This window comes from Arvicola amphibius, chromosome 3 (genome assembly GCF_903992535.2).
Source record: "Arvicola amphibius chromosome 3, mArvAmp1.2, whole genome shotgun sequence".
NCBI classification, from domain to species: domain Eukaryota; kingdom Metazoa; phylum Chordata; class Mammalia; order Rodentia; family Cricetidae; genus Arvicola; species Arvicola amphibius.
This window is the reverse complement of record NC_052049.1, coordinates 127,141,236-127,155,933: the sequence shown is the minus strand read 5'-3', so window position 1 is coordinate 127,155,933 and position 14,698 is coordinate 127,141,236. Positions and strand designations below refer to the sequence as shown.

The window sequence follows — 14,698 nt, the reverse complement described above, 5'->3', positions numbered from 1 at the left end:
CTGAGGTTGCTGGGCCAGGGGCACACTCTAAGGAGCCAGGCTGCAGCAGGATGGCGGCTAGGTACTCTGCTATTTTCCTGACAGGCTGCGTGGCCTTTGGTAAGTCACGTTCAACTGTCTGAACCTATTTTCTTAGGTTTAAAATAAGACCATTAGTCCCTACATCAGTGATCTCGGTGCAATTAGCTAAAATGCTCTTATTTCCTGGGGTCGTTTTTAGCCTAGGTCGGAATGACTTTGAACTTCTGATCCTCTGACCTCCCATCCCTACAGAGTGCTGGGATTACGGGTGTGTGCCGCCATGTGAGGTTTATGCAGTGGCAGGCACTGAACCTGGGGTTTTGGGTATGCCATGCAAGCACTCTATCAATCGAGCTGCATCCTTGGCTGCGGGATACTATTTCTAACACCTTATACGGCGTGTGTAACCAGCACACGCTGGCCACCATCTCCACCACCATCACTCTGTGCCAACAAAAGGCCTAACCTGAGAGCTGTGCGGACCCTGGGAAGTCTCTGCCAAGCAGCAGTCACTCTGAGAGACGGGCAGACCTACCCCATGGGCAAGTTGACGACCTGGAGGCTCAAAGGGAAAATGGGACCGTGTGGCCTGTTAGCTACTACAGTCTCAAAGAGGACCGGGGGTGGGGGAGGGTAGTGTGTCCAGGGATCAGTACTGTGGCTTGAGGCCTGCAATATGGAAGAAGATGGGGCCAGGAGCCCCCAGGACCTCAGTTCTCTTTGTGTCTCTCGGTATTCCCTTTCTCTCAAATCCTCCTCAGATTCCCCACAGGTACACAGAGAGGGCAAGATCAGGCACACTGAAGGTACCACAGAGGCCACAGAGGCCGGGCAGAGGGCTGAGCCTGGAGAAGAAAAGGAGAACAGTCGGTGTAGCCCAGAGGCCTCGCCTGATGCCTGGAGGGAGGAAGACAGGGACACCTTGAAAGGCAGGCCCAGAAGCCAGGCTTCTCCTGGGAGCTTCAGGAGCCATGAGGATTGTAGATTTCCCTGGGAACCAACGGTTAACTATACCTCTCGAAGACATGTCTTCCTCCTAGCCTGGCTGCTAAGAATTCAAGATGATAATGCCTTGCTTTTCCCAGGGGTTGAGTTCTCTGAATGCTTTGTCTGTACACACAAGCACAAACTAAAAATGTATACACATGCATATGCGCGCGCGTGCACGCACACACACACAACTGCACAGCAAGAAATATCTGCTTGCTCTACAATACTCCGAGTTGTCAGATGCTGAGCTCCCTCAGGCTACTGCTCCAACACCCAGAGAGAGAAGACGGTCTGAAGAAAGTGGGGAAAGGACCAACATTTAACAAACTTAGACCCACTTATTGGAACCAAGGAAGGCTCAGGTCCCACTACCCAGGAGCCGTCTGCTGGTCTCTTCAGGAGAGTGAGACAAAAATAGACTATTGTTACAGAGGAGCACATGAAAACCACCCCACTCCCAAGGGCAATTAGGTAGCCAGCCTCACCTGCCCTTGCAAAAAGGCCTATCAGGGTGGAGGAGAAAATGGGCTCCAGTTGTTCTAACCTCCCATGGGTTTGGACCACAGTGACTCCATTGAGGAAGTGAAATTTTGCTGTCCACCCTGCTTTGCCGAGACGGGTCAGTTGAGCAATAAGGATCGCACTGAAGAACATGGGCTCTGAGGGCCTGGGGACAGATGGGTCTCTAGTTCTCCCCTGGAAAACTATCTTAGCGAGGAGGCTAAGGGAGGGCTGAGATCCTCGAAGGCCTTCCTAGCCCGATTCTCCAGCCTGTGTGGGGAAAGGTAGGGCACAGTTCACTAGAGAGGAGGGACGGGGCTGGACATGCATGGGGCAGAGAAGTTAGAATTTGACTGGGGCCCTGGGGAGTAAATGCAAGACTGAGGCAAGCTGAAACTATCACAGCAGGTGCTTCCGGTCAGACGGCTTTTAGGGGAGCCCACCACACAGTGGCATGAGGCAGTAGAGATGTGCGCTGGCTATGTTTCTGTCAACTTTACACAAGCTAGGGTCATCTGGAAGAGAGATTTCAATTTGAAAACTTGCCTCCGTCAGATTGCCTGTATGCAAGTCATCTTCTTGATTAGTGATTGATGTGGAAGGGCCCAGACCACTGTGGGTGGTACTGCCCCTGGACAGGTGGTTCTGAGTTGACAAAGCACACAAACCACAGGTAGAGCAAGCCATGAGGGGCAGACCCTGTAAGCGGCACTCCTCCACGGCCTCTGCATCAGTTCCTGCTCCCAGGTTCCTGCCCTGACTTCCCTTCGTGATGAGCTGTGATCTGCATGTGGAAGCCAAATAAACCCTCCTCCCCGTGTTGCTTTTGGCTACGGTGTTTTATCACAGCAGAAACCAAGTGAAGGAAGACAGAGTGTTTCCTAGAACTCAACCTGCCTAGCCTCATTTTGGGGAGGCCAGTCAGTGTGATTACATAAAGGCCGTGGAGACGCTGCAGTGGCCACCACCCACGCTTTGGGACCTTGGTAAAATGCGACCCTAGTTCCTTCTCATATTCAAATGGAGAAAACAGGCCAGCAGAAGTAAGATGTTAGCTAAGCCCACATGGCTAGCCTCACTTCTGATTCTCACACTCTTCCCTGGCCCTGTCCTAGAAGGTGCCTTCCGAGAGCCTCTCAGGCTGGAACGGCAGTCACTTTATAGCTGTCAGTCCTACTGGCCCTTGGGTTCCTCCATCCACAGCCACCAGCATGACCTGCAGTCTCCATGAGTCCTAACACTGAGAGCTCTGGAAAGGCCAGCTTTGAGCTTCCAGGAGTGGACAAGTCTCCTCTGGTGCTGCCCCTAGGAGCTATGGGAACACAGTCAGGACCTTAGGCAAGACGATGACATTTCAGCTCACTTTCACAAAGCCCTTGCCCCAAGCTGGTCCCTGGGGAGGCTGCCCAAGGAACATAGCAAAGAAAGTCTTCTTAAAACTCTACAGGCTGGGAAACAATGGAAAGCTCCGCCCAGTCCCCTGCATCTATGGGCTAGGGAGTCCTCAGCAGAAAGATGCCAGAGACGCCCCCACTACTCCAGGACCGGAGGCTATAAAACTGCAGGATCTGGCCTGGCGTGGCTCAGTAGAGTTGAGGTACTTTCTCATCAGCTCCACTGGTCAGCAGGGCCCTGCTGGCTCAATTTGCACTAATGGGGTCAGGATTGCAGGCTCAATACCTATTTGTGCAATTAGCTCTGCTCTCTTCTCAGGCTTAGCCCAAGTCCCGACCCTGGATGCTGAGAGAGGGAAGGAACTTTCTGGGGTTCTATGGCTAGGCAGGATAAGGATGGGAGGGCAAACTCCTGGAGCGGGAGGGCTCACACTTAGGCCAATGCAGGGTGGAAAAGCAAGGACTCCAGGTGAGCTAACCTTAGCTCATCTGCTAAAACTTCTCAGCTAGACTACAATTCTAAATTCAATGAGGACTGGGAGCCTGCAGGTCTTTGCTGTGCCCATGGGGAACACTGGTGTATCATATCTTCTGAGGGACTGCAGAAAGGAGAAACCTATGGCTGGCTGGGCAGTCAGTGACCAAGGACCTGTGTTAATCATTGACAAGGGCTGCTCCAGCCTTCAAAGGGACTGCAGGGTAATTACTTCTGGGCTCCAGGCCACACACTCAGTGACATTATGATAGCAGTGTCTGCCTTCTGGGCCTTGTGGGGAAGGAGCAGGGAGCATCCTCCAAGGCAGCTGCAGGCTCATTGTGCACACACAGCACCAGCAGAAGCAGACAGGTAACAGGGCCAGAGGCTTGGGAGTTGAGGAAGCAGCGCTTAAGGAGTGCAGATTCAAAGAGCGAGGGCCTGATAACCTTCCCTCTATGACAGACAACGTCCAACCCAAGCAGGTGGCCAAGCTCCCAACCATCTTCTTCCTAGAAAGCAAGCAGGACTATTCTCTCTCAGATCCAGTTCTGACTGGCTTCCTTCACTGGCCATCTACCCACACTGGTCCTATCATTTCTGTTTCCCCTGAACCAGACCCAGAATCCCTACAAGGAGCTAGCATCTTCCCCTGTCAGGTGAGTGGTGACTCCCCTTTCCCACAACATATGGAAACAGTCCTGGAATATACAGACTCCCGGAGGGCATGATCCTCTTATCTTGCTCCTCTTCAAGCCGAGAAAAGAACGCATTAGCCAGCCCCGTTATGTATTAATTTCTGAAAGCCTTGTTCACGCAGACATAACACATCCACCCACATGGGTAAATGCTTAGACAGACGCAGAATCACCAGTACAATTATCGGGCCCCCGCAGCTGCCAGGATCAGACCTGGAGCCCCTGTTGCATGCTCTCTAGAGTTCTAGGTGCCCTGGGCAGAGGGAGTTCCACTATGGAGCCCATACTCTCTCCGGGCACCTCTGCCCTTGCTGCCTGGCTGGGAACACCAGACACCAGCCCCAACAATGAGGGTGCAGAGGAGGGTGGGGAGTGGTCATATGTGAGACTTGGCAGTTCCAGCAGTGGTGGCACTGTCGCTTATTGGTAATTTGTGCTTTGCCTACCAGAGAGGACCAAAGGCAGCTGGCTCCGATGCGAAGAGGCACGGGAGCTCCCGGAAGGCGAGGAAAGCACCTGGGGGTGAGTGTTCTCCATCCTGCTCCAAGCGCTGGGCCCTCCAGGAGGACACTGAAGTTGGTTCAGAGGCTTTTGCTACCAAGTCTGAGCCATGTCTTTAACTTATGAGCCCCCGATCCTAGTTAAGAATGACTTTTTATCCTGATCATAAGCTGAGCCCTGATCCTAATCACAAACTAAGCCTACTGGTCACACTCTGAGTCCAGACCACATTCTAAGACTGAACCCTGATCTACATCAGACACTGAACTCTGACCTTGATCACAGACTGATCCCAGGTTCCAGACATCAGCCTCAGCTAAGTACTAATCTGCACACCTACTCCACAGCCTCAGTTTTCTATAGGATTTGATAGACAGAGCACGGCACTGTTTGTTTCTCTTGTGGACCAAGCACAGAAACCCTGGCTATTTGTCCCTCTCTGTCCTCCTGGAACAGGGATGTAGATGGTACCCTGGTGTGCTACCAAAATCCCAACAGTCTACCCATCAGTCAAGACCTGACAAGGGAGAATGAGGTGGGTGGGCATCTGGACTTCAAACGTGACAGCCCTGAAGTGGAGCTGGAATATGGCTAAGCCCCCATGCTCTGAACTGTCAGATAAAGGAAGATTCTGCTCCCGAGATGAGCTTAAAACATTTTTCCCTCTTCCCAATCTCTTTGCATCGTCAGTAGCCGAGCGCGGTGTGCAGTTTACCGCCGAGCTGTACCCACAGCGCAGGTGTACGTTTCCATGAAGGATGAGGCTGGGGGTGAGGACCATTCAGGAAGACTTGGCTGGAAGCCCTGTTCTGAAAGCCAGAGGGAGAATAGGGTCTTAAGGCCTTTGTAGAGAGACGTCACATAACCCAGTAGATTCTGGTTTTGCCTTTGTCGTGAACTTCCTTTGTGGCCTTCTCAGCTCCTCTGCCTCTGTCAGCACAAGGACGGCTCTAGATGAGGGTTTGCTCAGGTCTTTCCTTTGGGGCTCTGAGACATAATGGATTTCATGTACCCGCTGATCACCCCTTTTTCTGAGGCCCTCCATATTTTTGATTCTCTAGAAACACTTGTATAATTAAAATTTTAAGGAGAAGAAGGTAAGGGGAAAGAGGAGGAGGAGGGGAGAGGATGGAAGTTCAGAGTCCCACAGATGAGGTTCGGATGCCAGGCCTGGTTCTTCCCAATGATGTAACTGGGAATAAATTTGCTCCCTGAGCCCCACATCAGCCTTGTCCATAAGATGAGCAAGATGAAACCATCTGGAGGTCACTCTGAAGAGTCAATGAGATAAAATGTACCCAGCTTCCTGAACAACCTGGCATATGGCAGCTGCTTCACGATGGTGGTTAATGGTCTATTAACCTGACTTTAGTCTCTCAGTTTGAGTGAAGGGCTGTGAACTTGGAAGTGATAAGGGTTTGGGTAGTAGAAGGCGAATGGCAAGGCTGGATAGGAGACAGATACTGTAGGAACAGCTAGGGTTCAGGAACAAGATGGACAACACGGGCCCAACTAAACAGTGAACCCACTGGCTTCCCCTGGCTCCTGGCTGTGAGGTGGGGATGTTGAAGCCAAAGCTGTTCTCAGTATTTTCAAGAGAAGTCCCCAACCATACCTCGTGTGTGTGTGTGTGTGTGTGTGTGTGTGTGCGTGCGCGTGCATGTGCAGGTGTTTGCATGTGTGTGGAAACCAAACATCAGGCAGTTTCCTCAATGGTTTTCCACCTTATTTTGTTGGGATAGGGAATCTCACTGAGCTTGGAGCTCACTAATCTGGTTAGGTTGACTGGCTACCAAGCCCCAGATATCCTCCTGTTTCTTCCTCCACACTGGAATTAAAGGCACAGATCATTACACAGGGCTTTTAAAAAAATATTATTAATGTGGGTGCTAGGGATCCACACTCATGTCCCCAGTACGTACACAGCAAGCACTTTATTGACTGAGCCATGTCTTCAGCCCCTATAGTGCCATGTCCTATCTTGCTATATTAACGTATTGACTCAGATCTGCCATGATGCACTGTGCTAGTCAGACAGCTCATCTCTGTGCTGTATGCGATCCACGGGATGCTGTTCATCAGTACCCGAGTACTCTCTGCACTGTATGTGGTCCACTGGATGCTGTTCATCAGTACCCGAGTACTCTCTGCGCTGTATGTGGTCCACAGGATGCTGCTCAGCAGTACCCGAGTACTCTGTCCTGTATGTGGTCCACAGGATGCTGCTCAGCAGTACCCGAGTACTCTCTGCCCTGTATGTGGTCTACAGGATGCTGCTCAGCAGTACCCGAGTACTCTCTGTGCTATCTTGAGCATTCTCAAGCCAGAGAACTCACCACGTCTCACTGCTGTCTCCTGCCCCAGCTTTTGATGGCAGTGAAGGTAGAAAGTATCTCTGAGTGCTTTCCTGGCCCTTGGGACCACAGATTTCCAGGTCCCTGGCACTGCTTTCTTAGCAAGGAAGCCTGGCTGGCAGAGAGCATCCTCTCCAAAGCCAAGATAATGCCCCTGCCCTCCAGTGGCCCTCTCTGGCTGGGAAACGTGGATTCTTCAGCATCCCCTGGGCCCAAGCAGGACTGCCTGGCTGGCCTCTGTAGCCTTTCTATTAATTAGCAGCTGACAGCCCAGCTTTGTAAGCTCTCTCAAGTCAGGTTGGAACCACGGCTGCCTCAGTTATACGACAAGCATCCAGAGGATTGGGCCAGGACCTTCGGCTCTACATGATTCCCCCCTTGGTATCCAATGTTTTGGCAGACACAAGGGCCACTCGAGCTCCTATGACACTTTTCCTCCTCCCTGTTATCTGAATGGAGGCCAGGAGAGGGAAAAAAGTTGACAGGCAAGCCTATACCACAGAAGAAGCTGTTGTCCACAGCCAGGGGCAAGAAAGGTGAAAGCAGGCTTGGGATAGATCCCATGCTCAAGGTACTAAGGCAGCTGTTATTCAGGATGCCTCTGTCCCCTCCCAGCAGGCCACTGTTACAGCTACCCCTGTCACTTCTGGACTCTCATTGACAATGCCGTTCAGAAATCTCACTGCGGTACGACATCCTTGTGTACCCTGTCCCTTCTCTCCCTCTCTCAGGCTCCTGCCTCTGACCCTTAGGACAGGAGAGAAGCTGAGAAAGTGGCGGCATGATGTTCCTCGTCTCCTTCTGCTCTTCATCTTCCCTAAAAGACAGCATGTAAAGCCAGCAAACAACAGTGTGGGAAGCAGGATATGAGACTGAATCTGACATCCCAGGGCACAAGCTGATCTCTGAGGCCTGGCCCACCTACCTTATAGCATCCTGCCCTGCTGAGTCGAGACTGGGGCTGGAGGCCAAGGGCTCCATTGCCAAAGGCAGAAGAAACAGGCTCAGGGCTCTGCAAGCATGGCCTACGCATGGTTGTAAGCTCAGGACTCCACACCTGGTACCAGGGCATCAGGAACATTATTACACGCCAGAAGCTGCATTTTAACAAGGTCCCAGAGTGAGATGGATAACATCCCAATGAGGAGCTGCATTAAAACAACCGGAGTTCCACCCAATGCCACTAAGTAGCCAGGAGGGACTGATGGATGGTTCGGATAAGTGGAAGAAAGACGTGGGAATGCAAAGCCTTACAACCTGGGGAGGAGATGAATAGACAGAAGAGTATTGTTGGGTTTCCCTATGTGAAGTCTGCTACCTACTAGTATGAAATCTTTGGCTCATAAAACCAAATGGATAGAGACAAGGCCAAACAGGAGAAGGCAGCCCCCAGACCCATGATAGTTATTAGATGTAGGAGCTAGAAGCAAGTTACAGGGAGAGTCAGAGAGCCAAGGGGCTTAGCCCTCTGGCCCAGTGGGTCTCCAGGCCCCTGCACTTACAAAAACAGCACATCCCAAGCGTCAGTAGCTCTAGCCTTGTGAGGTGGGGCAGGCTGCACAGCTGGGGAGTCCGCTGCCCACTGTGCCAGCCGACAGCACCACCCAGGCAGCTCACCTTGGAATTCCCCTCTGCACCAAGGCACCCTCCCGTCCCTGCTGCCTGTGCCTGCCATGCCTTTCACCCCGCTTCCCACGTTGCCAGCAGGAGCAGCTGGCCCAAGAAAGACCCTCCTGAGAAAGAGCCTCCAAACTCCCAGAGCCAGGGCCAGGCTGCCTCCTTCCAGTCCTTCCCAAGCCTGCAAGGGAGAGAACACTGGAGTAAGTCAAGGAATGGGTTGCCAAACAGATCTTTTCTTTCTCAGTCTTCTGAGTCTGATCCCTGAGTGCTTTTGCACTCTGCTGGCAAGGGGAAGTCCAAGTCTAGGTTACAGAGGGACACCCCCCCACACACCATACTAGATTCCAAGGAAGGCTGGTTGGTGTTCCACCCCCAGCAGGGCCTAGACTCTCTTACCATGACCTGCAGTAGAATCCACAGCCATCAGCCCCCACATGATTCTCATGGGAAACCCCAGACACAGGAAATTGTATGCCACATTGCATGTGCCTAGATATATGTGTAATTTTCTAGATACTGACTTGGTAGTTTCTAGCAGGCTCTCAGTGAGGTCTGACAACAGACTGGTTCAGAACTCTTGGCCGGAGCCCAGGACAGAGATCCATGTGGTATTCCCAGGACCAAGGGGAGGAAAGAGTGACGGCAGGGAAGATATTTGGCCGCTTACTGTAGACTCTCACCTCTGAGTGCCTACACTTGCACAGTTTGTATCTAACGGTAATGAACAAGAGAAGTCCCATTTTCTGGGCAGGAAAAGTGGGGCTCACAGGTTAATAACTCAAGCAGGGACTAATAGCAAACAGGATGGGGAGGGATGTGTAGTGAGCAACGGCCTTGAGCTGGTGCAGCAACAAGAAATCTGCTTAGGCAAACCCTAGGCCTGACCATCATCTCAGTATCCAGAGTTTCAAAGCCCAACTGCTTCAGCCCTAATAAAAGGATGCTTTTAGAGCCTTCAGTCTCTTCCTTTCCTCCTGGATTTAAAAGGATCAGGCCAGGAGAGGGCAAGGAGGTGTAGAGAAACCTGCTTTTACCCACTCGCTACTGTGTAGGGCACGACAGTAGCTCCAGAGCTAATATTCAGATAAGAGCTTCCCTGATGGCCACCCACACAGTCCCAAGACAGTCTCAGACACACATCTCCAACATACACACTCCCAGGTCAACTCCCTGAGTCTGGCGTTTGACATTTTGGCTAATCAGCCTCCAGGACAAAGGCAGCTACACCTTCTCTCAGGGTCCCTGCTCTCTCTTTCCCCTCCCCATCTTCTTGGGAAACCAGAATTATGTAGCTAATGTGCTATGTGTTCTTAGGGTCCAACCATCAAACTCAGGCTTCAAGGACAGAGCTCCCATGGGAAAAAGGACTGGTTCTGGCACCTTGGTCAATAGCGATAGCCCAGGGAAAATGTCCTGAGGGTTGCCACACACTGGCTTCCCCCATTAACAAACTCTAAGTGTGAGCTTCAAAAGGCCACTGGAGTGTTGGAAAGGAAGGGAAGTCTGAAGCCTGGGGTAATGAGAATGGTACAAGCAAGAAGCAGGATAGCCAGGAATCACCTAGTCTCTCTCAACCATGGCCCAGGTTCTGGTGGGCCTCAAAGCCAGCCTATGACTTCTCAGGGAAGGGTACCCAGCCCTTATCTCCCAGAAAAGATGTCAGAAGCAGCCCATCATAGCCAGCCCCGAACTTCAAACCACAAACTCAATCTATCATAGTTTGCCGCTGATTCTTTATTAAACCAATTCTGCTGGATCAATGCTTCCTGCCAGTCAAAATGATGAATAAATCCTCAGTGGGTCTAGGAAGCACTTGCAGAAGCTCTGGTGGGTAATGATAACTGTCTCCAGATAAAGGCCCAAGGCCAGTGGCTGAAACTTCATGATTTAAAGCTTGGATTCTCCGGGGGAGTGGAAGTTTGGACGGAGTGAAGTGTTTTCTAAGCTTAGAGTCAGCTAGTCCCTTGTCTCATTGATTTTGGAAGTTAAGATTAGCTGTTTGGGCCTAAGAAGAGGAAGGGGCATGACAACTGCCCTCCAGAGATGCACACACTCTGCCTTGAATCGTTTTCCTTCCTACAGGTCCAGTATCAGCCAGCTGCAAGGCTGGGCATAGAAGGTGTACACTTCCAGCTACTAGTCTCTGCTGCTTGTTGTCAAAAAACCCACATCAAAACCCAGTTGGGTTGGCAGTGGCAGCGCGAGCCTTTAATCCTAGCATTTGGGAGGCAGAGGCAGGTGGATCTCTGTGAGTTAGAAGCCAGCCTGGTCTATAGAGAGAGTTCCAGAACAGCCAGGGCTACACAAAGAAATCCTATCTCAAAAAAAGGAAAGAAACAAACAAAAAGGTTGGCCCGTTATTCTGTTGTCTATCTGTCTTCCTGTGTCCACCCTCTCCAGTGTCCCCAAAGCCTATGTTGGTGGAGGCTCTGCAGACAGGGGACTGCAAACCAACATGTTATGAATGTCACAGCTAAGACTAGGAAAGTTTTGGCTGGGGGGAGGAAGAAAGGGGTGCTTCAGTCCCAGATCTTGAGCATCTCAGGGAAGATGGGTGGGGAGGGCAAGGCTTTGCAGCCAGGAGGTTCTCCATCAGTGCTTGTCACTGGATGTAAGACATGCCTGGGGTTGACAATGGGCTTGAAGATAAGAACCGTGAATAGAAGTTTTCCCAGCACAAAGATGGGCAGAAAATTTGAGCTCTTGATGGGAGTACCTCAGCAGTCTCAAGTGATGGTACTGGACCTGATTGTCACCACCACTGAGGGAAGAGAAGCCTGGGGTACCCAGGGACAGCAGGGGCAACACGGAAGCATCAGGTCCCAGTCCTAGACACAGGAGCTGGCTAGTGATCCTGAGGAGGGTCCACCTTTGCTCACACAGTTTGAAGGCTAGAGCTCGGTCCAGCAAGCCTACTGCCTCCTTGCTATCTGAGAACAGGAGGGTCAGAAAGAGAGAACAATCACTTTCTCAAAAGGAAAAGGGGAAAGGAACCCAAAGAGGCTGCCTCTCTATTCACCACCTATTTTAAGCCACCAAAGTGTTGTCTGACTGGTCATTCCCAGCCAAAGAAATCTCTCTCATTGGATGGAAAATAGCTTTGCTCTCATTACAAATCCAGCTTCCCTGGAGTTTGTAAAGAGGCTCTGGTCGGCGAAATGTTCCTTTATACAGGGAGGCCAGCAGGTAGGCAGGCAAGGGAGACAAACGGGGCAGGACACTGAGAGAGTCGGGAAGAAAACCCAGTTAGATCTTCATCTAAACTGGGGGGCTAAGAAAGCCTCAGGAGGCCGTGAGCCGGAGCTCAGAACCATGACCGGGATAAAGGTATTCCTGCTGCAAACCAGAGGCAACTCACAGCTTCTCCTTCCACAGAGTTCAGTCCACAGGCCCAATTCATATCCACTGATCATTGGTATTGACTGAGGAGATGCAAGAGGGGACAGGATCCCCTAGAGATGGGAATGAGATACTGGACTACTTGGGGATCAATAGACAGCTGCATGTCGGTCAGGACACCAGACATCTTCACTGACCACTGTGAGCAAGGTCATTCTGCCCTGCCAGTGTGAAAGCTAGCTGTATCAGGGTCCCTGCTCCTGGCCCACCACTCAGCATGAGGGGCTGGGTAAAGTGTGCAGAGGGCTTTCATCCTGGGCCTGAGGTGTCAGTGACCTCAGTCCTCCAGGAATCTGGCTGCAGCTTTGCAGGCCCAGCAACCACATTAATACCTGCAGTCAGCACCCAAGGAGCTGGCCCAGCTGCTAAGATGTCTATCTCCCTCCATGACCCTTCTCTGCAAGCTGAATGACCTGGAGCTGCCTCTAGGATGGCCACCTTGACTCTGCAGCCTCCAAGGGGGAGGTGTATGGCTTGGATAAGCAGAGCTCTACCGGGGCTGCAGGCAGGGCTAGGCCAGGCACAGAACACCTTTGAGCTTGTCTCCAATGCAGCCCAGACCCTGGAAAAGAGATGGCAGGAGCCTGAAGACTGAGAAAGTTCCCAGTGTGCAGCAGGGGGTCCGGGGATGTCTGCGATGCTACAGGCACCCCACTTCTTTGTGAGCTTCCAGCACAAGGAAGGAAAGTTAACTCAGGTTGGGAGGCAGGACGGGGAAGAAAGCATGCCTTCAACTGTACAAGGCATCCACAGCATCCCCACCTGGCCTCTTACCTGAAGTCGCTGTAAGGGTGGATAATCCAAAACCCGGCTGACTTAACCCTTTCCTGCTCACGCTCCACCGCTTTCTGACTGCCGAACATCCTTAGGGAGAATTTGTTGACCCCAGGTTGCAGCATGGCACCGAACTGGCGCTGCATGAAGCCGGTCTGGCCCAGGCGCACCTCGGCCTCGGGGAGAATCTGGTCACTGGCGGCCGCGCCTCCCTCCACTTTGATAGCGGTGTCCGCCGAGGGCTGCTCGCAGGAGGTGGAGGCCGGCTGCGGCTGCTGCTGGGGCGGCGGCGAGGCTGCGGGCTGTGCCGCGGCACCGGAGCGCTCGGGCTCGGCCGCCAGGCCCGGGGGCGTCCTGTCCTCGCCGGGGGACGCGTCGCCCTCGGCGGCGATGAGCCGCCGCTCCTCCGCGGAGTCATGCAGGTGCCCGTGACTGCTGCCGCTCCCTACTCCACCACTGCCGCCGCCCCGGCTGCCCAGCGAGGCCAGGCTCCCGCGGAAGCGCCTGCAGTCACCGTTAGTGCTGGACTTGCCGGCGCTGCGGCCCGGCCCCTCGCTGTCTGCCGCCCCGAGGGCCGCACCCCGGGACTCCGCGCAGCCGGCGACCACCGAGGGCGAGGGCGAGGGCAGTGGACGAAGCCGGATGCTCCTGCGGCTCGGGTCCTGGCGGCCCCCGGCCCCCTCCTCTTCGCCATCCTCTTCCTCGTCCATGATCCACGCCTTGGCCCCCACCTGCTGCGGAAGGCTGTAAAGCCGCTTGCGCATAGACGGCGGCAGCTTGTCCATGGTGCCAGGGGCTGGGCCGGGGGCAGTGGTGCGGGTGCGGCACGGGAGACCCGCTCCAGGTGCGCTGGCCAGTGGGGACGCGTCCTTCGTTGCCGACCCGGGGCCGCCTCAGGAGCCCATGATCTCGCCGACTGCGCGCCGAGGGGAGGCTCCTAGTCCGGCCGCGGGTCCCCGGGTTCGCCTCGCTGTGCCTCCTCTCCGGCCGGGCTTGGGCGCGGGGACCCCACGCTCCCTCCCTCTCTTCCCTCCCTCTTGCGATCAGGGGCGCGGCGCGCGGCCCGGCTCCAGGCGCCCCGCCCCCGCGGGGAACAATGGGCGCGGGCAGCAGCGGCGTTGCGGCCGCCGCGCTCCGGGAACCGCTCTGGAGCGAGAGCGCACTGTCCGCGTGGCTCCCGGGAGTGCGTCCGGCGGGCGGCTGGGACTGTCAGTGTCTGTAGCCACCCGGGCTCTGCGGCCGGCCACCCCGCGATCTTGCCTTGCCTCCTCTGGCTGAGCCCGGCGGGCGGGTCCTGGGGACTCCCGCCGCAGCCAAGCGGAGCCCAGCGGCCCGCCGGGCTTACATCAGCGGCCGCCTCTCCCGGAGCGCCCTCCGGCAGCGCTCGGGCTCCCGCGCCCCGGAATATTCATGAAGCCGCCGCAGCTCGCGGGTTGCCATAGGAGCGGCTCCCGCAGCCTGGCCTGCCTACCTGGGCTTCTTAAAGGGGCAGCGGCGCCCCAGCCCAGACATAGAGGGGGGTGGGGGGCGGGCCTGGTGGGGGGCGCGGGGCGGAACCTCGCCAGCCCTTAGGGACTGAGGTAGGAGGTGTCCCTACCCCGGTGCGCGTAATAATTTCTGCTGACCAAGGACTGAGAGCGCCCCCCCCCCCCAAATGAGGGCTCCTTCTGGGGCTCAATACTGGGGGGCGGGGTTTTCCAGTCTCTCCCGCGAGCTTGGGGCTTTCCTAGTCAGGCCCGCTCTCTTTACGCTAGGGTCTCGGACCCTCCTCTGGGGAGGCGTGTCGGTCGCATGGCTGCGGAGCGGCTGCTTTCCCGCAACTCGCCTGGAGAGGGGGTTTCCGGAAAACGCTTCGAGTCCGGGCGGCTCCCAGGGTTTTCCTGAGCCACGGGCGGGGGGCAAACCCCGCGTGGGTCTTCCCCAGCGTGGCGCCGAGGGCTTGCGGGGAAAAAACTCTCCAGGCGCGCACAG

General features: G+C 54.4%; 1 protein-coding gene across 1 annotated transcript in view; it reads right to left on the bottom strand.

The window, feature by feature from the left end:
• The window catches only part of Hcn4 (hyperpolarization activated cyclic nucleotide gated potassium channel 4), a 38,468-nt gene extending 24,956 nt beyond the window's left edge, over positions 1-13,512 (bottom strand). The window contains exon 1 of the mRNA XM_038323704.1: positions 12,728-13,512. Coding sequence (XP_038179632.1) covers positions 12,728-13,512 — 785 coding nt within the window. The remainder of the gene's footprint in view (positions 1-12,727) is intronic.
• Between the last annotated feature and the right edge of the window lie 1,186 nt (positions 13,513-14,698).